Source organism: Siniperca chuatsi, linkage group LG2 (genome assembly GCF_020085105.1).
Source record: "Siniperca chuatsi isolate FFG_IHB_CAS linkage group LG2, ASM2008510v1, whole genome shotgun sequence".
NCBI classification, from domain to species: domain Eukaryota; kingdom Metazoa; phylum Chordata; class Actinopteri; order Centrarchiformes; family Sinipercidae; genus Siniperca; species Siniperca chuatsi.
The window spans coordinates 15,467,413-15,492,545 of NC_058043.1; the positions used below are offsets into that span (position 1 = coordinate 15,467,413).

The 25,133-nt window shown below is 41.2% G+C and overlaps 1 protein-coding gene across 4 annotated transcripts in view; it reads right to left on the minus strand.

Moving 5' to 3' along the window:
• Nucleotides 1-25,133, minus strand: part of LOC122885412 (semaphorin-3F-like) — a 56,016-nt gene that overhangs the window by 30,285 nt on the left and 598 nt on the right. For all 4 annotated transcript variants that reach the window (XM_044216477.1, XM_044216459.1, XM_044216488.1 and 1 more), the window contains exon 2: nt 23,495-23,648. In XM_044216477.1, coding sequence (XP_044072412.1) covers nt 23,495-23,606 — 112 coding nt within the window. In that variant the 5' untranslated portion in view covers nt 23,607-23,648. The remainder of the gene's footprint in view (nt 1-23,494; nt 23,649-25,133) is intronic.

A 25,133-nucleotide genomic window follows, 5' to 3' on the forward strand; every position in this document is an offset into this window, starting at 1 on the left:
ATCTCAGGACTATCCTCAACAGGATAAAGACATCACTGGTTATTTGTTATTTGTAACACTTAAAATTACCTCAACAACTGAACTCATGAATGTGCAAATAATGACTGTTGTCAGTAGCAAATGGTAAGAGGTAACATGAAGTTATTATAACATCGCAAAACTTCTTAAGAAGGAGGCCAGGATTGCTAGTTGGGTCAATAAAGTGCACAACTTAGACATAGTTGCCTCATTTAATCTCCTACTAACAGTCAAACCTGGTTTCTTTTAACCATGATAGCAACAATTTGGCATGCTTATTCACTTTTTTTTTTTGCCAAGCTAAGCTTCGCTTCCGGACTCTAGCGCCATACTTAACACACAGTCATGAGAGTGGTATTGATCTTCTCATCTAACTCTCGTCAAGAAAGAGTAAGCATATTTCTCAAGTATTACTTTAACCGTAATCAGAATCTTTCCCTAAACTTATCCGAGAAGCTATAGTTGTCTAAACCCAAGCAGACCAGAAAATGCTTATGAGTCATCTTTGGAGCGAACATATTGACACTGGCAAACCTGTTAGGTAAGCAGACTTTTGGATTCATCGGTGTGTTGTAAATGCATACAATTAAGGGCTGAAAGTATGTGTTCAGTGCAAATTCCAAGTGCATGCTGAATGTCTGAGGCCAGTGTGTCTTTGTAAGTGTTAGCGCACAGGACGGAGAGGTCATTGAAGATATCAGAGGGGCTGAACAGCAGTGGGAAGCCTTATCAGCCCAACCTGCCACAGCTTTGTGTTTGCCTCCGTTCAGCACCTCATAATCAGCCTCTCACCACCCACTGGGACCAGGACTATTGACTCAGAACACATGTCACTGGAGCTGATTACTGCTTACCTGTGCCTGTCAAGGACAAATAATTGGCACCAGATTACGTCTTATCTCTGAGCTTCCAGATGCTGTCACTCAGATGCTCTTCATGCTCGTCTGCCACGGATACACTGTGTATGTGTGTATGTCTGTGTGTGTTTGCACATTGAAATAGAAGTTGAGCTCTCTGATCCTTACATCAAATCAGGCACACCTGTCTCCCACTGCACAAATAAAGAGCAGAGAAAGATTGATTTAAGTAGTGAGAGATTATAACAAATCTATTTCTGCTGTTTCAGATGACAGGAAAGGTTAATTAAAGCACGAGGGAGTATGGATCTCTGGTTCAACTGACAGGAAAGGTCATTTAGTTTCTTTATTCCACTGTCTCTAGTCTGAAAAGTCAACCTTCATTAAGTTCATGTTATACTGTATATGTAGTCATTAGAAGAGGATACGGTGGGATTACATGCAGAGGGGAAGTACAAGACGTGCAAGACTTTTGATGTGCTTTTCAGATGTAATTCCAACTCTTCTACATGTTACACAAAATTATGGACTATGATAAATTATTATTCTTCGTCTTCCAGAAAACCAGTCAAGAAACAAAGATAATAAAGATTTCAGTAAAAAATTATGAAAAACTTTGTGCATGGTTTTTTGGATAAACATTCAGCAAAAACCCACCAAAAACCAATGAATTGTGACTACTCAAAGCCTGCAGTGTCTCATGTGAATACTACCAAAGCTTTTCCCTCAACACACACTGCCACAGACAGCTGCCCTCAATGGCCCTGCAGGGCTGCAGGTGAAAGGTTAAAGGACACAAGGGGTCTGAGGTGAAAGCTCATCCCTGGCCTCCTTACACACTTCAGCATAATCAGGATTATCTTTTTTGGGGGGGGGGTCAGGCAGGGTGCCTGCTCCAAGCAGGGTCATGAGAGAGCAGGGTGGTCATGATGATGATACTGGGGTGTGATGGTTTGAGGAGAGGAGGAGAGCAGGGTGAGATTGGAAAATGTACCTCCTAAAATATGTCTGAAAAGGGGGGAGGAACACTGTTGTAGCTGCAGCTGCTTGAAAAATAGCAAGTACAACCAATTGAGATAAAATGTCATGATACATATACTGTTACCTCTTCACAAGGGTCAAAAAAGCTTTTTATCTAGTTTTTATAATCATGTTTTCTGCTTGGTTACACATAAATACGTATAGTGGGATATATTCAAGCTGCATAAAATTTATACACATTCACATTTCATAAAAAAACCCTGAAATCTATATTCACGCTGTGCTGTAAATACTATAAAGCCCTGCCTTTCAGGAAATCAGTGTGCAGGTCTGCCTGACTCTCTTCCTCTACAATAATCTCTGGATTTTGGAGAACATGAAAAACATTGGTTGGTTCCTTACTTTGTTTACAAAATGTTCTATCCCAAGGCGCTGTCTGGGCCCGTGGCTGGCCGTTGTATGCACAAGTGTTTGTGTGTGGGATTGGGGTTGTGCAAATGCTGCAAGCCGCTGTAATGATGATGAAGCTGTGTTTGTTGTTGTAGCTGTGCTGCCACTTGCAGCGAGCTGGTCAGGGTGGCGGCAGTGGTCAGTGGTGACAACACAGGTTAGAGGGATTATGGAAAGGGCTGAATAATGAGACCGAGCTGGTGCGAATGAATGAAAAATCCTCCTCTCCCTGGCTAACCTCTGACCTGACACTCAGAACAAATACAATCCCTCTCTGTCAGCTGCACTAACACACACACCCAGATGCACAATGCTTTCTGAAAAGAGTCTGTTCATTCTTATTTATGGATTTCTCCTAATCCTCTATTTGATTGGGAGTGTTAAAATTTACATAGTTCCTGAACCAAGATGTCAATATATCAGTTCTCTTCCCGCTGATTTTAACCAGAACTGAACAAAGCATAAGTTTAAGCATGCCCTCTTGCTTCCTCATGTATCAAGGTCATGGCCAGTGTGTTGCTAGCTGAGGGCAATAAGAGGGGGGTAATTAGGAGGTACATTTAGAGAGACCATTAGCAGCAAGTGTTGACTCAGGGTCCACTGGGGACAACAGCCACCTCTACTCTCTCTAGGTGTTCCACTCTCCAGTCTGGCACTGAGAATCCACTATATTCCCTGTGGTCATTTTTCACCCGCAACAGCAAATGGTGTGGTAGGGGAGTGAGAATGGAGGGAGGAGTCCCGAGGGGAGAGGAGCCTGACAGCGAACCTAAGAACATCCATTTATCAAAGCAGGCAGGAGAGAGCCATGGAAACTCTGAGTCGAACTCTGAGAGAGCTCCTCTGTACAGCCATCACAGAGAGGCTGAGATCCCCTCTACTGCTGCTGAAGGGGCAAAAGACACAGCTCACAAAGGCACACAGAGGCTCTCCAATGTGTATTCTAATCATGAGTTGGATGGAGGACAAAACACCCTGATTGTGTGCCCAAATACACAAAAACACTGATTGAGATCTCAGCTGCCAGCTTAGGTAGAGAGCAGGAGTGGAAAGAGACGAAAGAGAAAAGTTCTCAAAAGTCATGTTTACCCCAGAAAAGAAAAGGGTGGAAGAAGAAAAGAGGAAAAAAAAAATTGGCGGTCAAGTGCTAAAGTATATACAGACAGTCAAAATCACGTTAACCAGACAGCACATACCTGTATTTAAGAAACTATGTGTAACATTTTCACTACATGTATAGGTCAAATGAGCAAAAAAGCACTATACTATAAGACATACAAGATGCTCTCTATTGGCTTATATGAGTGTCCCTTGCTGCTTGTTATGCATAGACCAGATTTGAACAGATTTTTGACCAAATATTTAATGCAATAAATGCATGTGCTAGTAGGCAGTAAGGCAGTAGGCTCTGGAAATCTTCTCCCTGATGAGATGTGGGAAAACAGTCCACTGGCTGGGAGGGAGTGGTGTTAGCTGTGCTAGTGCAAAGCTGATGTAGCATTTATGGTAGACTCTGTGGACAGAATGTCCTCCCAGCAAATGCCCCAAAACCAGCCATGGGAATTACGACTCTTGTCTGTCTGGGATAAAGGAGAAAATAGTGTTATAAGATGTTGTTATAAAGCCACAAAGTCCGTAGAGGGAGGCTGTCAAGGTGGATGGATGGGTCAACAAATCGTTGGACTTTGACATGGGAAAGCTCTTTTCTTTTCCTGTTTCCTACCGACTGTCAACATTGTTTCTTTTAACCATGACCAAGATGTTTGTGCCTAAACCTAACTACATCCTAAACAAAGCAGTGTCAGATCAGAAAACTGTTTTATTTTTGCTACAGTAATTTGTAACAATTTTAGATGACACTGACAAATGATGTCCCAATCAGAAAACGCTTATGTGTCATTTTGGAGGCCACGCAAAGACAAATTATGCATGTTGTCTTTTAATTTGGAGGACTTGTTGCCTTGGATGAGTTGCAGTCTGAGGCAGTGCACTTGGATACACATGCATAATCTCTATGGTCCCAACATGGTGAAAAAGGAGTGGGGGGAAAACAGAGTAAGTAGAGACACAAATGTGCTTTTATGTGTTAAGGTTAAACCCTCCAAGCACTACTTGTCCAGATAAGATTGAACACCATCTGATACTGAGATGTGCCTGCAGTTAAGACCAAAGCTCTCTTATATTGAACAGGCCAAAACATTTTCTTCCTTTTAGTGATCTCAATCAACCATTCATTTGGATGATTTTCAATTTACAGCAGGCGATGGCCAAAGTCAGATAACCTAAATGCTGCTTCCTCTATTTTACAAAATAAAACTTATCCTCTCACTAAGGAGAGATGAGGAAACATATCTCAACATCATTCATCACTTTCCTGTCCTGCATCAACCTCCTCAGATTGTTTGAGCATTTCTGCCAGCCTTGCACACCATCCAGAACATTGTACGGATTCTTTAAAGATGTTCTCATGCATGCAGCTCTTCCAAAAAATTATAGCATCCCCATCTATCTTAAATCTCCTTCTCTATACCTGGTTAATGTAATTTTGATTCACCTAGATTCCTCTACCACATTTCCTTTTCCTCAGCTTGTCTGATCCTGTCAGCATCCACTAGCCCCTGTCTTCATACCAAACTCTTGAGATAACACACACTCCTTTATTTAACACCCAGCATGCTGCAGGTGGTAGAAGTAGGCTGATGGGGGAAATGCATGCATGATGAGTGGAGTGATCATGTATTTTGCTATGACTGTCAGGCTTGTGCTTCACCCCTTAAAAGTATTTAACTCTAGCATGAAGAAAAAGTTAACAAGAGTTGTTAAGAGACATGTCTAATGAGATTCAATAGTTATGCTTCTATCTAAATGTTCTGCAAGTTTTTAGCAAATTTCAAAAAAGTTGACAAAGTAAAATTATTGTGGTTATGTGGTTCCACCAGCTAGTGTTGTGAAAAATTACTCAAGAGGATGGTATACGATGACATTTAAACAAGGACCAATAACTCTGACACATCATTGCATTTCATTGCTGCTTTCCAGCTAAGATGGCATTTATGTTATTTTAATGAATGACTGTCTCTGTCCATACACACCATGTGGCGTTTTTGTGAGCTACCCTGGAGACAGAGACAGGATGACAAGCAACAAAGGCCAATGTCGAGAGCTGAGCTGGGGATGTTTTGTAGTATGTGTCTTCAACTACCAGACCACCTGGAGAGATTGGGTAAAATGTTTTAACTAAGAATTACGCATTGTAACAGTTGGGTGGAAATGCACTTAATAAGCTCAGCTTGAGCCTTTGGATTCAATATGCTAATGAAAAATATGGTATCCTTTGTTAAATGTACTGCATTGCTCAGGACATGCCCTGTATGTGCCTTACCCTATATTGGGCGTGAAACGAGATGGTCAATTAAGAGATTTGTGACGTGAATATAAAAGTGCACTCCGTCCCAAATGGCCAGCCAGGGCAGCTAGTCGAGCACCAGGGTCACCAGCATCTGTGGAGTTATCATACTGCAAGCCACTAATGGGCAAGTGCCAGAAGCCCATCTGCCTCTGCACGGTCGACATAATACTGCATGCCCTGCTGCTGCATACATCCACTTGACCCCAAGTCACTGCTAGACAAAGGCAGGGTCACCCCCGACCAGGTACGTGTCAGCACAGATCCCGGGTGGAGCCTTGTGCACTAATGCCATATGACAGGCAGGGGACAACCAGATAATGCTCAACAATTAGGCGGCTGGTTGTTGAGCAGTGTGGCATGGTCCTCAGATGGGGTGTTGGAGTCCGGCCCTGCAGTGAGGACCTGCTCATTTGTCTGACAGGCTTTGTGTGAGCGAGTGGGAGTTTTGCCACAAAGGCTGAGACAGGCATGCATAACCATAAGACATCAATGTCCTTCTCATACTAGCTGAAATTACCTCCTAAACGGAATATCCTTCCAACAATTTTACCTACAGTGTACTGTCACATTTTTGAGTCTTTAGATGATACACCTTTGATACAATTTTTATCCATGCAAGCGGCGTGGCTCCAGGGGTGGCAATGTTGGTCTGTTCGTCTATTTCAAGACCGAAGTATCTCAACGAATATTGGATGGATTGCCATGAAATTCGATACAGACATTCATGGTCTACAGAGGATGAATCTTAGTGACGCTTGTGATCCCCTGACTTTTCCTGATACCACCACCAGCAGCTCAAAGTTTTCACTTACCCTGTGATATATCTTAACATATACTACACTGATTGGCACATTTTGTACAGACATTCATGGTTCCCAGGGGATGTATACTGATGACTTTGGTGATCCCCTGACTTTTCCTCTGGCACCACCATGAGATTCACATTTGTGGCTTTTATTGAAATGGTCCAACAACTATTGGATGGATTACCATGAAATTTTGTTCAGACATTCATGTTCCCTTCAGGATGTATTGTAATCACTTTGGTTATCCCTTAATTTTGCTAGCACAGTCATCAGTTAAAAATGTTCATTACTTTGGTTCATGACCAAAAACCTGCCAAACCAATGACATTCCCAACAGCCTCTGCTGTACTTCTTGTTCAGTGCTAATTGGAAAATGTTTGCATGCAAACATGGTAAACTAAGATGGTGAACATGGTAAACATTATACCTGCTAAACATTAGTATGTTAGCACTGTCATTGTGAGCATGTTAGCATGCTGACATTAGCCTCACAGAGCTGCTAGCATGGCTGTAGACTGTAGTCTTGTTTCTCAATACAGTACATAATTTCTGGCTAAACTCATTTGCTTACCGAGTTTGACAAGTACTACAGAGATATCCAATAAAATCAAAATATTTGGTCGGTAGCTGCCATTACAAGTCCTGGTTGATTGACGCTTGCATGAATGTAGAAGGTCAAGATTTTTCAAAACACACTCCCTAAAGAGAAGTTCTTTGCAAACAGATCAAACATAACATTCCTCTGGTAATCCATTCCAGTAATGGCCGACTGTGCACTGGTGAACCAACAGATCAATATGGCATTGACCTCAGCAGATGATTCTGAAGGTAATTACACTCAGAGCACAAACTCTACCTTTCCAGTCTCTTAAGCTCTGCAACCACAAGCTTGGCTAAGACAAATAAATTAACTAGGAACATACCTGGACAATTCTTGAGTATATTCTCAAACAAAAGCATGCAGATATTCTCTGACAAGTTATTACAGGTAACTCCTGAGCTGTTATTACCTGGGAGCAGCTGAGGAAGAATATTATGTTTTCTTCTTATGGCCTGGGTGAGAGCAGCTGGAGCCCCAAAAATGAGAGATGTTATTTGCAAGTGTTTCACTTCTTGGGTTTGGGCCTAACACTGACTTCTGCTTATAATAAGTATCCTCTATCACTGAATCCTTCCCAGAACCAGCGGCAGCTTTATCTGTATGTCGTTGAGTCTGACTGCAGATGACAGCATCCCACTGCCTCTTTTCATCACAACTATCTTTTGTATGTCTCTTTCAACAGTAACTGTTTTTATTTTGGTACATTTACAAGCATGACAGGGGCATTTAATACAGCCTCAGACCAATACACTCACAAAAAACAGACATAAACCCATGCACACACAGAGAGATTTGGTCCAAACATTCAATGAAACACAGCAGGAAAGTTTGGTGAAAGCTTTGGGAAGAAAAGAAATTGGGGAGACCAACTGGTGAGGATAAGCTGGATGCTGTGAGTGACAGAGCATCCATGTTAACTTGTCCATTTGCTGTCTGTCTGTCTGTTTGGCATAAATGGGAGCAGAGGAGTGGAGAAAACAAAGTGGGAGATGATGACCGTCAGTCAAGGGCATTCATCTTTTCAAAATGGATGAGTGGCTGTATGGTGGAGATGATGGTAGTGGGAAAGGAGGGAGAAGTGGGGGAAGAGATGCCAGAAAGGAATGCAGACAGTGGGAATGCTAAAGAACATTGTTATGGAAATAGTTGGGTTTGGGAACATATTCAAACTGAAATGCCTGCAGTAAAAAGTAAATATGAAGTCACATCCTTGTTGTAATGATGCGCGAATCTTTAAGCTTTCGCAAGATGCTTTTGCAATTCTATCATCATGCCACCTGTCTTGTTTCTGTGTCAAAGGGTTTCTGTGAAGATGATAATTTGACAAGGTGATAACTGGGCTTATCAGAGGTGTGAAGGGAGACATACATCACACAGCAAACAGGTGCAGTATTGAAGTGTAATCTCACAGGGCAGCAGTCAATTTAGACCACCTTAGAGCCATCAGCTTTGGAGTTATGTTTGTTCAAGTACACTCCAAAAAGGAAACACTAACTTCAGTATGTGACCAGAGGAATGTTGCATGTGATGTTCTTTCCCAGCATGAATGGCCTGCATTACTTAAAAATGAGGGGGCTTCACAGAAACTAATAACAGGTTAAAACAACCATTTACATTCCAATAGGTTCAAAATGTGCTTTGAAAGCAAAAAAAATGTCATTCAAGATTAAACATGTTGGCAGCCATTACATCTTTAATGGATAATGTGAATTGTCTGCTAAAGGCAGGCCCCACTCTCTCATCCCAGCCTGCAATTAAAGCAAAGCTACCCAAGGTCAGGCTGACTGACAGGCTGACAGACCTATAGATTACTGTCTGTCTGTGTAATCCATGGCCTTTTTACTCCCCTCGCTGACTGACGCACTCACCCCTCCCATTTAAAACACCAGGGCCTGTTGATTTGGAGGCTTTCATGTTTGATGGACAGATGGGACATCCTACCCCGTGACCCTGTGACCTTCTTCTCACCCGTGACCATAAGGGTCGGTATGCACAGTGCGGCTGCTTAGCGGCAGTGGGGAGAGGATATTTTAATGGCTCTTGTTAGTGATGAATTCATATTAATAAAGATTCCCGAATGAAATTTTGAGGTTGAATGGTAAGGTTCTGCAGACAGAAGAGGCACAAGTAGCAAAACTTTTTTTTTTAGAGCTAGGAACAGAGTAAAAGGATGGATAAAATCACAAAAAAACAATACAAGATGACATATTTGCCCTACACAAACCACATCAAGGCCTTTGGTTCACATAAACCCTTCATGTCAATACTACACAGCAAACACTGCACACCAGGCATGAAATGGGCAAATAAGATTGTCCACTGTTAAGATTACAGGCTATGCACCCAAATACCAACAGCAAATCCGAAAATGGCTGTGATTTCTCCGGCATGTTATTTTTGGCAGTTTTGCTCAGTGAAATTTAGTATTCACACATATGGAGATAGATAAGAAAAGTTGAAGTTACCTTTCCAACCGTTAAACAGTCATGAAGCAACACATTCAAAACCACAGCGGTAGTGTCTCATAATAACCAGCCTGTTACTTTTTACAGTAGGATCCAGCAATTCGTAGCTATTTGGCTTTAGGCTCACACTTATAATGAAAGCAACACGTCCGTGCTTAAACATCCAGGTGGGAGATGCTCAGACAGTTTTAACAAAAGAAAAGTATTAGCTGGAAGTGCATGTTTTGATTGGAGAATGAGAGAGCGATAGCAAGATATAAAGAGAAAGAGAAAAAACTGAGAGGAAGGCAAGAGTCTTATCAGTTGGGAGGCAACATGCGTGATAGTGGGAAATCTTAGTCACAGTCCCTCCATCCGACCTCACATGGGGTGTTGAAGGAGGCCAGTGATTGCACAGACACATGGAGGCTAAAAACCCTCTTATCTTACACTGTCATACCTTCTCATAAATCAGTGCTTAGCCATCCGCTCTGCACTGATAAGGCAACCAAACACAGACTGATCCACACCAGGAATGGAGAGAGAGAGAGACTTTTTTCTTTTATGAGTGGTCTCTCTCGTTCTTTCTCACACTCCCTTCTCCTGTCTTCGTTATCTGTTTTTCATTCATCAGATCTGAACAGCAGAAACGTTTTTTTTTTTCTGCTTGGGGCTTGTTTGTTTGCAGCTTGCCATATTTTCTCTTGTAGCTTTTCCAGCAGTCTGGTTATGATCATCTGAAGAACTAGTGAATCATTCGCAACATTCACACAAGAAAGAGTTGGGAGTGCTGAGAAATGGTCTTTTGATCGTCACTGCAATAATAAAAAAAAAAATGTAGCGCCAAGGTTTTATTTTAACTGGATCTCACTGCCACAGGACTACTGTGATACCAAAAGTGTGTCAAGGACAGTCCATCTCATAATACAAAACACTGGTCCAATGAGGACATTTCTATGGTGGTCTAGCTGCTTCCTTATCTTAAAGTTTGTTGTTTTGTGGATTCATGATGAAAACAGTCTCTGTGTTTATTACAAATTTAAGATATTCAACATTGAGATAACCTTTACAAACCACCACTGCTTTGAATAGTTTTAAAGGTCGGTCTTGCCCAGAGTTGGACTTTAAAAGACTGATGTAAATCACACACAGCAATGTCGGACCTGTAACCCCATCTTAACACAAAAAACTGGATGTAGCATAAAGGAGCTAACATACGTAGCTTCCTAAAAAGTGAAAAAAATACCCTTTCCAACAACTCCAAGCTGTATTAATTACTTGTTGTGCCTTTGTATAACAATTACAATGTCATAATGAAATACTTGTTTTAGGAGCAGTTACATGTTTAGAGGTACAGTATTTAACTCCATCAACAAAACCCAATTAACTCCACAACTGATGCACCTGGAAACGCTGCACAGTGATGCTGGGTGCATGAATATCTTGGTAGTTTGTCAAGAAGTAACTACAACAGCGTGAGTAAAAAGCTAATGCTAGGCAAATCTGTGGAGCTTGAGCATGCAATACTGTACAAATAATATCTTTGCAACTGCAAAAACAACATGGCTTTTCGTGACACAGAACAATCCTGTTAAACACCACAGCAGTGTGGTGTAGTTCCTGTTGTTTTATGGTCTAATTTGCTCATAATGCATTGCAATGGTTTTTGACTAATTAATCATGCATAGATGGTTTAGTAGGACAGTCTAATCCGGCCATGCTGGTGAAAAGGTAAATTTCACGCTGTACACCAGTCATTTACGCGAGCGACATTGGTATAATGGAAAGCCATAGACTAATGAATTCCAAGCTTTTTATACTTTTTAAATGCTATAACACTTGAACAAAGCATCATGTAGGTTGGAGATCTTCCCAGTGTCAAAAGACATTTTTGTTTCCTCTGTGTGACTCTCAGCTGAGTCGACCACATTAAAACTAGATCTGTCAGCCATGGAAAAAAGTTTGTGTCTCTGTGTTTGTGCCAGGAGGTGCTGCTTCCTATAAGCTCTCTGAGGGGATGTCTGTGGTCTTCCATCATTGTAGTGTGGCAAAGCACATGGTCCAGAGGAGCACATCAATTCATCTAACATGAAGTCCTACAGAACATGAAAGCCCAGGATCATAGCCAAGCTTTGAGTGATGACTGTTTCAGCATTTGTGCCAAGAGGAGGAAAAGTGAGAGACGAGAACGATGAGAGACAGAGAGAGAGAGTGAGCCGAGGGAGGAAAAGGACAGACAGAGATGCTTTGAGCGTTAATGCCGTGCCAGTGTTGTATGCCACTCCCCCTCCGCTTCCCCAGGGACATGAATGAAGTAAATGAATGATGGACCCAGCCCACACAAACGCCCCTCTTCTATTGAGACCAAGCAGTCCATTCACGGGGATGAGTGAGGCGTCGACACCAACAACAACAACAACAACAGCAACATAGGAGGCCCTTACTCCTATTTCTCATTCATACATATGTATGCAGTCACACAGGCACACACATATGGCACAGATACTATGGACAACACTGCCAACATACCATTAGGGACACCTAGAGAGGGTTCCTGAGAACAGGGCTGACTAACAAAGCGCGGAGGCAAAGGGGCGTGAAAGGGGCAGGCATGGAAAAATCTTGGCATCACGTCAATGTAACCGCCACAATGATCAGGGATGAGAGGCCATCTCCTCCCCTCCACAATCAGCATATTATCAGGAAGCCCATCAGTGCATGAACCCAGAAAACAAGGCCTGGAAACCTCATGTTCCACCACAATCCGGCTTTCCTCCTCCACTCGGCTCTTCTCTGTTGCTCTTCCAGGACGAGATGGGTTCAGGGGGTTCTCCCCACACAGGGGTGATCTCACTCAGAGGCCTGACCTTCAAACTCAGGCATTACTTGCCTGAAGCCACAGCAGCTAATGGAACATGGGGAATACAAATCTGATTGAAGCAAGATCAATCTAACAAGGAAGGCTTTGCTATTTACCAAGCATTTACATCTCAAACCTTGAAGGTGGGCTTTGTAATGATGTTAGCATCTGACTGAGGCTCGGTTTTCACCAATTATAAATCCTGCAGAGAGAATATATGTAGAGTGTATGAAAGTAGCAGAGGACTGAAGCTAAAAGGATGAAATACAGCTCTGACAGGAGCAGAAAGAGTAGGAATGTTCCGGCTTTTTTAATCCAACAGTGAGACACCACTACTGCAACCTCCCACAGGATCATGGTCAGGCTCAACCACAGGCCTAATTTCTCCCATAATCACAGACAGCTACTTGGTCTTCATCCAACATATACTGTACACACAGAGAGGAATGATGGACTATTAGTCTGAATCTCCCACACCTGAAAAATTTCATGAGGTTGTGGGTGTTTGAGGTTGCCCAGCTTCTGCCTAAAACAACTCTGACCTTTCATTTATGAAAGGAAGCACTTCCCATATAAAACTGTGCCAAACTGGCACAGTGCAAGCTACTTTGATCATGTAAACACTCAGCAAAAAGAAATATTTGTACAAATTTGTACTTTGGCTTCACATCATTTTTTATTGTCGATGAATAGATGTATGGTTCAGAACGCACTTTGGGCTTTAGTCCAAATGTTCCCCAATGCCAAAATACTTACAACACTTCTTCTGAGACAATCTGTATGACAATATGTAAGTGTGAATAAAGTCAGCACTTTTCATTGACTCTAACATTGAACCTTGCAGTGCGAGGTTATTGCCGGGGCATTGGCACAGAGCTGAACAGTACGAGCAGTCACCAACTGAGGTAAACCATCTCAACTACACTCGTACACCGCTAATGGGAAGCAGACACACAATTTGTCCTGAGTATGCCTTTGTGCACCCACAGTCCTCTCCTCCTTCTCATTCTCAAATCCCTCCATCTATCCACGCTCTGGCTGAGATAGCAAACCTGACACTGATGCCCTGTAGTCCATTAGCACTCTCAGAGCCCGCGTCTGAGTCTGCTCTATTGCTCCCTTCACATTTTCCTCCACTAACCCTATCCTCCTGACAGTCCTCTCTTCGACTCTTGCACTCCTTATCTGACTCTCTATGTCTTTCTGTCTCTCTGTCTCCGTCCCTTCCTCCTCTCCTCCTAGCTAGAACAAGACAAGCTCCTCAAGTTCAACATGTCAGTCTCTGTCCATAGGGGGGAGAACAGGTCTGTAGTCACTCATGCGAAATTCAGAGAATATTACTGTGATGGGGCTGCAGAAAATCCCCTTAGACACATGATACCAACAATAGCTCCACAGATAACTCTCCTCCAGCCTGTCTCCTCTAATGTAACGTCACTCTCCTTCTTCAGACACACCTGTTATCACTGATAGGACGGCCAAACAGTTGTCTTTTCCTACAGTATGAACTCTCTACTTCCAACAGTTACTCCCTGTCCAGCAGGGCTCCAACTAATGATTATATTTATATTCATCATCGATTAATTTAGTAGTCAACTCTGAACCTTCAGGGAAATCCTTGTTTGTTTTAATATTCTCTACAAAAATATATTATGCACTTATCACTTCACAGTGCCCTTTGAAAACACTACAAGCACATATATCTCATGTTTTGGAGATATTAATTCACATTAAATATATTAGGGGTGCAACTAATGATTATTTACATTATCAATAAATCTATTAAATATTTCTCGATTTTATCATTTGATCTATAAAATGTCAGAAAATAGTGAAAAATATAGCCAGAGGTGTGACGTCTTCAAACTGCTTGTTTTGTCTGACCACCAGTCCAAATCCCCAAGTATTATTTACAATGTTATAAAATTGAGAAACTACAAATCCTTGTATTTGAGAAAGTGGAACAAGCAAATGCTTCGTATAACTGCTTGATAAGTGGCTTGATTGATTAATCAGTTATTGAAATTGATGTCTGTGAAGGTTCATCTCAATCACGCAAGTAGTACACAAGTCTGGAGAAAGTTTAATCTGAATCACTGGACCGCTGAGTTTTGATTGAAGATGATTCGTTGTTCATCCAAAAGGCTTTGGCAGACAGAATTAAAATTGTTGCCAATTAATTTTCTTTTATTCGACGAATCAGTTAAAGGATTCATAGTTCAAGCACTACAACATTGTTCCTTTGTTGCCAGACATATTACTTGCAGATATTACAGATATTACTTGCACTTTACTGTCTTTGTACTTGTTTTCTGTTTTTTTTATTGTATCTGAATTTCATCCCCTTGTATACTGAGTATTGTATATGGAGAGAATGACAATAAATTCCACCATGTACCTTAAACCAGACACTAGAATCAACTAAGCTAAAACAAAAGTAGCTTTTCAAGTTGATCTGAGGTCCTCATATGTGTTAAAGTAACACTGGACATAAACTCACAAACACACATACAGTATATGTAGCTATATATGACAGAGTGTGTATTCCAAGTAGTTTCCCAACCCAAGTCTTCACAATAGCCACCATATGAACGAGGTCAATGGCACTGCAGTAATACGATCCTAACACTGACAGACAAATGATAATGAATGATAGCTGTCTGAGTAAACAAGCTGAGAGGTGCCCTTGACCCACTGTCTCCTTAATTTCAGTCCGGGCTGCAAACCCCCCCAAGGACTCCCACACCTCGGCCACATCTGGAGAGCACGTCCAGTCGAGTTGGAGCCTCTAGAAGCCAATTCTTCATTTATTCGCTTAGTAAACTCTCCAACCTTCCCCGACAACTTCAACAAGATCACGCCACAGCCTTATCAAAGTCTATTGTTTTAGCAAATTTATTTTCTCATTCGTCTTAACTAAGCCTTGAAGCCTCGATGCTGCTTCACTTCAGGATTTCCTGAGAGCAGACAAGACAGCAGACATCAGGGGAAATAAGCACAACCCTGTGATTACATCCCACCTCTCCTCTGTGGAGAGAATCATTTGAACCCGATTCGGTTTGTGAAGAGTGACAGGTAGACGCTGCTATGGCAACCAAACCAAAGCAGTGTCATATATAGCTCTTTACTGAAGCTCTGCAAGCATGTGAGTGCGCGTGATCGCGTGCACACACACACACACACACACACACACACACACACACACACACACACACGGACTTGACAGACTCTATCCCATTCCTCTCTGTCACTTTGAATCTTAAGAAAACCACCTCTTGTAAAAGCCGTTACCATCTCGCTCTCTAACTGTCTCTAACCATAACAACTGTCGTCCTCTTCAACTCCCCCACCCTCCTCTTCTTCTGCAGGTGGTGAGGTTGATCACTGCCTGCATAATAATCTGCCTCTAATAATGATTAAAATTGCACCTCAAAAATTATGGGCTCTGTAAAGTGCTCAGAGGCCTGACAGGAAACAATTATAAAGGCTACACTAACCACTTTAACTACACAAACCAATCCAATCAAGTTCCTCAAACATGAAAAAAAAAAATGACATCGGTCTGATGTACCACTGTAGCTTACACCTATTTTTATCCTGTCTGCCACGTTTCGATCTAAAGAATTGGCTGCAGCAGGGACCAAGACACACAAACAAGTACCAGGATGTAGTCATGCACGCACTGACTATCACACACTCACCTACACACACACACCCACATTCATCACAGTGTGGCTGTCTTTCACCCCCTGCTGAGTGTTGCCCCCCTTTACACAGCAGACAGAGCTGGAAGGGCTATTTATCGAGCCTGCCAAAGCATCCCCTAGGTGCAGTGAACTATCATTTACATACAGAGAATCGCTGACAAAAAACACTTCACAAAAACTCCTGGAAATCTGGTACAGAGTTGCAAAGTGGTATGAGCTACTTCAAGCATCTGGGGTTCTTAAAGTAAGTCCTGAAATTCTTTTGCATAGACAATGTTATGTGACTGTGGTTAGTTGAAGCACTTCCAAGGCTTGGATGGCCGTTAAATGCTCTATCATCAGTACAAAAGATGAAAGAGTTTGTTTGATTGAAATTTCTGGTTCTTTGGTCAAAAGTCAAAGGTACAACTCTGCATACATGATAAGCAGATATGTCCAGTGTTTCAGTTAGAAACATGCAATCACCTAGTTTAAAATGCAGCTGCGTGTGATGCTAACAGCAAGCAAAAGCTAATGATTAAATTTCGTAGGAACCTGGTGAAACATTCAGCAGTTTATATCAGTTTGGTTTCAGATTCTGCATCACTGTTAGATGTATTCTGCAACTATGACAAAGCCGCTTCTTCTCCATAGCAATGGTGTCTGATGCTCATGAGTACTATAGTATTTAGAGCTATTTGCCATATCAGACTGATCAGAAACATGATTTGACAGAAACAATGTTGAAACTATTTAAACTGACAGCCACATGATAAACCTTTAGTACTGTTCCATTATCCAGGAGACTTCTAAAAATAAAAAATAAAGGGAATGCAAACAATGGTAAAAAACAAAAACAACACTTCCAAAACCAGATGCTTCTACCACTTTGTAGTTGTATATCATGTACTTTCGTTGGTCACCTGAGATGTGATGAAATAAAACTTCCCAGGAAGCACATGCACATAAAACTACAAAGTTATCAAAACCCAGAAGAAGGGAGTTATAACAGACGGACTAAATTAAATTAAATATGTGAATGTATAGTAGTTACTCGCACCAACGGTAAACCTCATGGCGTCTCTTGGCAGCTCCCTCTTCACCACACTGTTGTGACTCAAAAAGTTAAAGTTTCAGCTCTAGTCCTGAACCAAAACTTCTACAATGTGGTCAAACTACCTTAATCGTTACTTATCCCAAAAAATAAAAGGAGTTGTCCTTCCACTGTTTGTTTGGAACTTCACTGCATCTCTGAGGAGGCTGGATGAGTAGATCTGCTCCTTCCTGAGTACAAATAATTAAATCTGTGATTAATATGCCTATTAGCTAAAGACTGGAATAATAAATAGCAGAGTGATTTGGATGTTGCGCATGTTTATCACCACAGGGGGAGATTCCAGCATTAATAGGTGCTTTGGCACGGGCTCTGCTTGCCAGCTCAGAAGAAATATTCAAATTGCAGCAAACTGTTTTCAGTCTGGAGCTTTTCACTGGGAGCAATGATTTGTATGTGTATTTATCTCTGTGACATCATTAAAGGGTGGGGAGCCAGCAATTTATTGAGTGAAAATGACTAAAAAGGGCTATACAATGGAGACACATTATTTCCTTTCAAGCCTACGATCTAAGTTAGCACTGCACTTACTGCACGTTTGCTGAGCTGATGCAAGACCTTTCTGTGTCCTCAGTGGCATATGTCCACCCATTCCTCCCTCATATATTCCCCTGCTCCCTCACCGTTGTTTGTCCTCTCAAGGAAAGTCTGGGCACTTTAGAGACCCCCATCTCCCCTTTCGCCTTTTTAGTGTGCTAAAAGATTGCGCTCCTGCTGTGGGCGGTATACTGGGTGCTCTCCTCCCTCACCTCACATTGTCAACCTCTTATCAACAAGCAAATAGAGAGGGTGTGAGTGTAGAGTAAAGGCAGAGGAGGAGGACGACGAGGCAGATGAGGAGAGGGAGATAAAAAGAGAAAGAAACAGACAGGAAGGACACTATATTTAGCACTGAAACTGTCGCCTTCTGTTTTTCTCTCCTGAATAATCATAGTTTGACAGCATGCATCCTGCAGAGCAGAGGTTGCTGGGATGCACTACCCCCCTCCCCTCCTCCACCAGCATCATCTCTGGAGAGAAAGTAGCAAAGTATTGTAATAATTGCTGCAGGCTTGCGTGCCACAGCCACCACACATTACTCTGTGGAAACATTTTTCAGTGCCCTGACATTCTCTGATGGAGATAATAGGGAAGGGAGTTTTGGACTACAGGCTGTTGCCAACAGGTACAATGTTGCATGTGTAATGTACACAAAGAGAGCAAGTACTGTGTGTATGAATGAGCAGCAACGTAACCAAAAGACATTTAGAATAAGCTTCTGCCATCCATAATTTCTCAGAATTGGAATGCATGTAGGAGAGGGACAGCAAAAGGCTGTGACGAACTTGTTACACTCATGTACCAATGATGATTATCTGCTGGGAAAGAAGAAAACATGCACAGCTAGAAGGGCACAGAGGGTGTGATTTAGACCATGCTGTATGTGAGTGGTTCCAGTGGTGCATAATGGTCTTTAGTTGGTGCAAAAAGCTTATTGCTTTTGTGGAAAAACTAGCAAACCAGTGTTGCTGCTGGTTTCTCAAAAATAAACACTATAGTCACTTATTATTTCGTTTAGAAAAAATGTTGCTCCTGCATGTAATAAGAGTAAATAAGTAAGAGTAAATTAGAGTAAAGAGTAAATAAGAGTACATAAATTGCTCCTGCATGTAATAAGAGCAAGAGTAAAGTAAAGAATAAAATATAAAGTATTTCTGATATAATTTATTTCCTAAGGCTTTAACTTGTGACTTGTCAAAAATCCTGATAACTACTTCCCCTCTGACGGATGACGTAGGAAAACGTCCATCCAGGCATTGTTTGATAACATTTCTGCCATTTCTCACGTTGGCTTGTTTCAAATGATTCAATCATGAAGAGAATGTGGATGTTGAAGGTTTTGGATTATTGTTAAAGTACTGTGAAGAGGGAAATGGCATGTTACATAATAAAGATGCATGCCTGACTAATTTCTTCTTTGGGATCAGGAAAACCCCTTGAAAAAAAGGTCATAATAGCAGCACAAGGAAATAAACAACCAATACAAAAGGTTCTTAGTCCCCCTGTGGATCTTCCATCAATCAACAATCCTCATTTAGACCAATAGGGTGTAAAATCAATCCAAAAATTTTCTCTCTGGAGCAACAATCTGCTTCTGTTCCCTCCACGTTTGGGCATGTTGACTACCTCTATACCCAAACATATAACATTAACATTAACATCAGCAATAACATTAGCGCCTCACACCGTAGATGATTATTATTATCATTATTTATAACCAATTTAATTATTTATCACTAAATTAATTATTACATTGTGACAATTTGCCAAGTAGGTTTCACTGTGCAGTGCATGTCTCATTAAGTTTAACATCATCGATGAGGCATGTAATATAATGCACAATAATGTGTAATGTGATCTGATGATATGGCTAATTAATGACATTACTTTTGTAGCTTAAGCGCAGGAGGGTTTCTGGGTTATGAGAACAACGTGCTCGCAGACTGAATGCATTTGCCATTTCCCTGGTGATTAGGCAATCACAGTACCTGGTTACATACAGCCTGTTCACCTTTGTTTGAAGGAGACAGATCGAGACAATAGAAGTATGTGTGTCTAAATGACTTATGGTGACTTTGTATGCTTTTTTTTTTGTGGGATTGTTGCAGGCAACCACCTTGTCTGTCCGGTTTGTCTGGACTTCACTGGGCAGACTTAAGATCCATCCAGGATAGCCAGGTGTCATGTGCTAGCAGACAGGTTAGCTGTGGATAAGCTTTCAGCAGCTCATTGATTGCTATATATATATATATATATATATATATATATATATAAAGGCTGAGAGAGGTGCAAGGAGATAAACTTTGCTTTTGACTATAGTACTTTCTCTTTCATCAGAGACACCAACAGTACAGGACCACCTACATAGAGGAATGCCACACTGATATGGCTTGAGGACGACAAAGAGCTCTTCTCATGTACTATATATACACATAAATCTGCCTATAGAACATAATCTGTGGAAGATTATGTCTATTGTTGTAGACCCATAAATAGAACAAGCAGTAAAGTTCAAAATCAGTAGCAGCTCCTAATTACTCAAAGAATAAAGAGGTGGAGGACGTTGCCATTTTCTGATCTTAACCATGAAAACTGTCGGGAGAGATGAGCCGATAGTGAAGTCTTTGTTCAGGCGTGACAATCATCGACCCATTACATGGGACAAAAAGACTGTTGGGGAAAGTGCAAAGGCTGGAGTAACCTTAAGATTGTCCCTGAGAATTAGTCCAATTACAGGACTGCCTGGCTTTGTCTGTCTTTCTTCCCAGAGCTAACCTTGTACCCAGGTGTTCCACGAGGACTAAAGAATAACAAAGTTAAACACTTTCAAATGGGCCCGAGGATTAGCGTAACAAGCTATTACTTGTTAATATGGTGCCATTCTCCCACAGTTTGAGAGCAGTTAACCTCAGGGGTGTGACTGGCTTCTGTTTGAAGGGTCACAACCTCTCAGAGCCTCATGCACTAAAATAGCACGTGATTACAGACCTTGTTTAAAAGTAAATATAGGAGTTCTCAGCAGCTGACCTAAGCCAGCCTTGTTCAGTCTTTTATGAGAGAATACACCTACATAACTGTGACCTTTTGTTTAAGGAATATCAACAGTACATCTAATAACTGACACTTATTTGAAAAAGCTATTTTCATAACCTCAACTACACTGATAATTAATGTACGACTGGCAAAAAGTTACAGTGCAGAATATAGCACGCTGTGGGTGCGTTAAATTCTACTTTTATTTTTAGAAAACACACAATGTTTAGTTTGAGAGATGCATTGCAGTCTGGTGTTTTGTAAGTGTGCGTGTGTGTATGTGTATGTGTGCTATATTTCAACTCTTTTGAAGTCTGGGTTGATGATCTATCCCTACGAGCTTTGAATGGACATTCCTTTGGTCTTAGCCTCTGTTTGCTCTCTTGGTCCTTATCACAGTTAATAACTCAGCTTGCACTAAACGCACTCAGTAGCTGCTTTAGGAACCTCAAAAGGCAAAATTATCAGTTTAGGTTGCGTATGGTTGTTTACATTGTAAACCTTCGTTTTAAGAGATCTGGTAGTGAAAATGTAGATACAGGATTATTCTTTTGTTGTAATTTGAGGATCCTGCAGACATGGAGCTTAAATGTTGAACATACAAGTGAATAAAATCTACTTGTATACTCCATTTCATTTATTGAAAAAAGGAAAACAATTAAACAATTCATTCATTCATTTTTCAAATTCGACATTTGAAAAAGAATGACTAGTTCAAGTAATAAAGTCACAGCCAAATACCAAAGTGCAGGATTTTCTTAGACTCTGCGCCAGATATTAAACTTAAGCTGTTTGTCCATGTGATGTTACATGAGATCTGATTTGGTCAGGCTTTTATGTATTAAAGTCCTTTTGTTTTTTGTTATGCAGAGTTTCAGGAAAACTGGCATACAATATCAATATCTCAGTACAAAATAAACACAGCTGAAAAATAGAGAATAATAAATGGCAGTATATGTAGATTGGAATTTCAAGGTATTTATAGCAGATAGTCACACTGAAATGCAGTACTGATACTGTATATTAGCTATACAAGATATTATAATTTTTAAAGAAACGTGTGTGTGTCTGTGTATATAACCTATTGTCTGTTGCTTTTATAGAGGGCAAGCAAAGACAAAGTCTTGATTCTCTGGTGTCAGAGTCTTGGATTTTAGCCAAAAGCAGCAAAATCTTCTCGACTAGCTTTATAAAATGCAAATAATCAGTGGGAAGTGATACTGTGTAACCTTTATGGATAAACATGTGAGGCTGGGTCACAGACAGAAGCAAATTCAACAACGCAGTACAACCCCCCCAAAAAAAAAAAAAAAAAAACGGATTCAGTTAGCTGCTACAGTTGGCAGCCTACATTTGTAGCTTGTCTCCTTGTTTTGTTTGATCATCAAAATTGAAAAATTAGCTGGATTATGTTATCAGAAGGCACTTACAACAAATCTCTGTGCCAGCACAACAGATATCATGAAACCTAAAGCCAGTTATTTGGTTAAGTACACTGGCACATAAAAAATTAATAAAAGCACATTACAGAGCTATTCCCAGCAGTACGGTGCAAAACCAATACAATTAGGGAATGCACAGCTTAGGTGCATTTCTAGTCTCCAGCTATCTGAAGTTGCTCTGTGAAGCATAAAGTAACCTCCAAAACTAATTAAACCAAAAAGGAACTCAATTAAAAGAAGTAGAAAATAGATGAACTCTTTTCTACCAAGTAAATGTGAGACCAGTGGAGTGTGAAATCCAACTCGATTAGAGACGGAGAGAAAGGGATGGGATTAGAGGGATGAAGAGAGAGAAAACAGGTAAGCAAAATATCTGAGCAAGGGGGAGAAACTGAGAGAGGGCAAATCTTCATTGACAAAGCCCTTCAGTTTAAAGTTTTCATCAGCTTGGCAAACGACCACGACATGAAGTCACAACAAACCCATTAAAGCAAATAAGTACTCATTCATCATATGAGATTTCAATGCCGTGATTTGCAGTGAAACCTCCAGTTCTCATTTCGTGTTCCTAGCTGTTCAAACTTGACGCAGAGCTGAGATCTAAAGTGTGGTGGGATAGGGATCTGAACTCGCCAGATGCTTATTAAAGTCTTCTTCAGCGGCAGGTACTATAAAACCTCGAGAGCTTTACATGGACACGATGGCTACGCCGGCGCTGGAATGACAAAGCACCGGAGACTGCGCCACTGAGACCTTATTTTAACAGGACAGTTCAACACACACAGGGTCTCATGTGGCACTGGCAAACATTCATAACATGCTGGATCTGAGCCCTGAGTGTGTGCCCAGCCAAGTGTTAAATCTGACTTGATTTCAGAAGGGAGCCGAGGTCACACAAAGGCCTGTTTGGGGAACTAATAGCAGCCAGACGATTAAATGAAGACATATTCTCTGGTCCTGAATAGCCAGGACAATCAGCAGCACATCTCCTCGTCCCTCTCATCACGCTTCTCTCACACTGACACGCAATCAAACTCTCTGTTAGGCAGTGAAGGAATAAATGCCAGGCTTGCCAAGCCCTGAATTCAGCTAGTGCCAATAGTTTACCCATTCCAGTTATTGAACAAGACCAAGAAATAAAAGACTGGCGACATTAGTGACTACTACACCAGTGATCACATCTACATGTCTGTAGAGAAACACAGAACTAAACAAACTGGGTCACAGACACAGCAGTATTGTAAGTGCCTTACCTTTGAAGGACAGGAAGATCCTGGGAGCAGAGAGGGGCTCGTTGGAGGGGGGCAGCCCCCCGGAAGATAGGGCCAGCAGGGCCAGTAGCCAGCACAGTTTGTCCAACAACATTGTCCCTCTGTTTGTTAACAGAGGAGAAGGGGAGTCCAGGATCTAAGGGACAGACAGGGATGAGAGTCAGACAATAAGTCTGCACTTCCACTTCACAATCCAACTGCAGCAACCATTTCTCTGTCACTGAGCTGCAATAATAAACCAGTTTGTTTTCTTACAATCAGTGTTACACAGTGTAGTCTTTGTATAGCTTTTTTATTCTGAAGTCATACTGACAAGACAGAAAATCAAGCAGGGACTGAAACACAAAGCTAAAATCTGGATCTGTATTTATAGCCTTCTATATCTGCTGTGCATAGCCTACTGGTTGGATACCTTATGGTGGAATCAAAATGCTTAAAATCTTGACCAGGTCATTTATCAGGGTGTGTAATATAGCCCAAGTAACTTAACCTGAACCATAAAACCTGATGATTGTAGAAATCTGGAAAGAAATTCTGCTGGTTCAAATTTTAATTGTCATCATTGCTACTGGATTTTTCTGATGAATCTCTCATTGTAATGTTTCTTTCCTAACCGCCCACAGTTATTCTTGCCCGCGTCTGCTTCTGTGTGCTGTAAGGGCAACAGTGGAAGGAGTCTCCTTCCTGCCAGAAGGAGCCACCGCTGCTGCCCGCACATCCCGGCTCTCTGCAGATCCTAACTTTTCATATATACATACATCATGACACATGTTTGTGAAAGCGACAAATACCTGGTTAATAATTATTATTACTATTATACAGCAAGAGCTGAATTCCACCAGTAGTAGAGTTAAGCCTGGCGCGCGCACTGGCAGTGCTCACAGATTAGATCACAAAGCGCATCAAGATGCTGTTATCCGCCACAAAGGGAGCTGAAGTAAATAATATCCCCATAAAAGGATCTGAGGACTCTCTAAGGTATGAGCGACGTGACATGGTGGCACAACTGTGCGAAAAGCCCAATGCACAAAATAAAATAAAAAAACTTGTAGAAAGAAATATCTGCGCCACGCATGGAGACAATAAAACTATTTTAGCGAGGGTGTTTTGCTGTCAATTTCCATGCATGGCACTGATCTACTCGTAAACGTGGATCTGACTCGGAGGTCAAAACTGTCAGTCAGGGTTTAAGATCAAGTTCCACATTGAGCCCTGAAGGCAGAACTCAAAAGCAGATCCGTTAACCAATTTAAAGCGTGACTGGGCTTTGAGTAATGAGAACATGAACACGTGTCATTTATAAGAGTACCTGGGATTTTAAATTGTGAAAAGTGGCACTGAGGACCAGTTATATACATTCGATTACTGGGAATAGCAGATTTTGAAGATACAGCATCACATGCGGCGAAAACTTTCAGTGGCTCAGAACTCACACACACACACACACACATATATATATATATATATATATATATATATATATATATATATATATATATATATATATATATATATATATATATATATATATATCCCTTGGCTCTTGCAATACTTGAAATTTTTATTTGAGAGTATTGCTCATTTAAAACTACCTTCCACGGGCCAGAGAAGACACACCAAA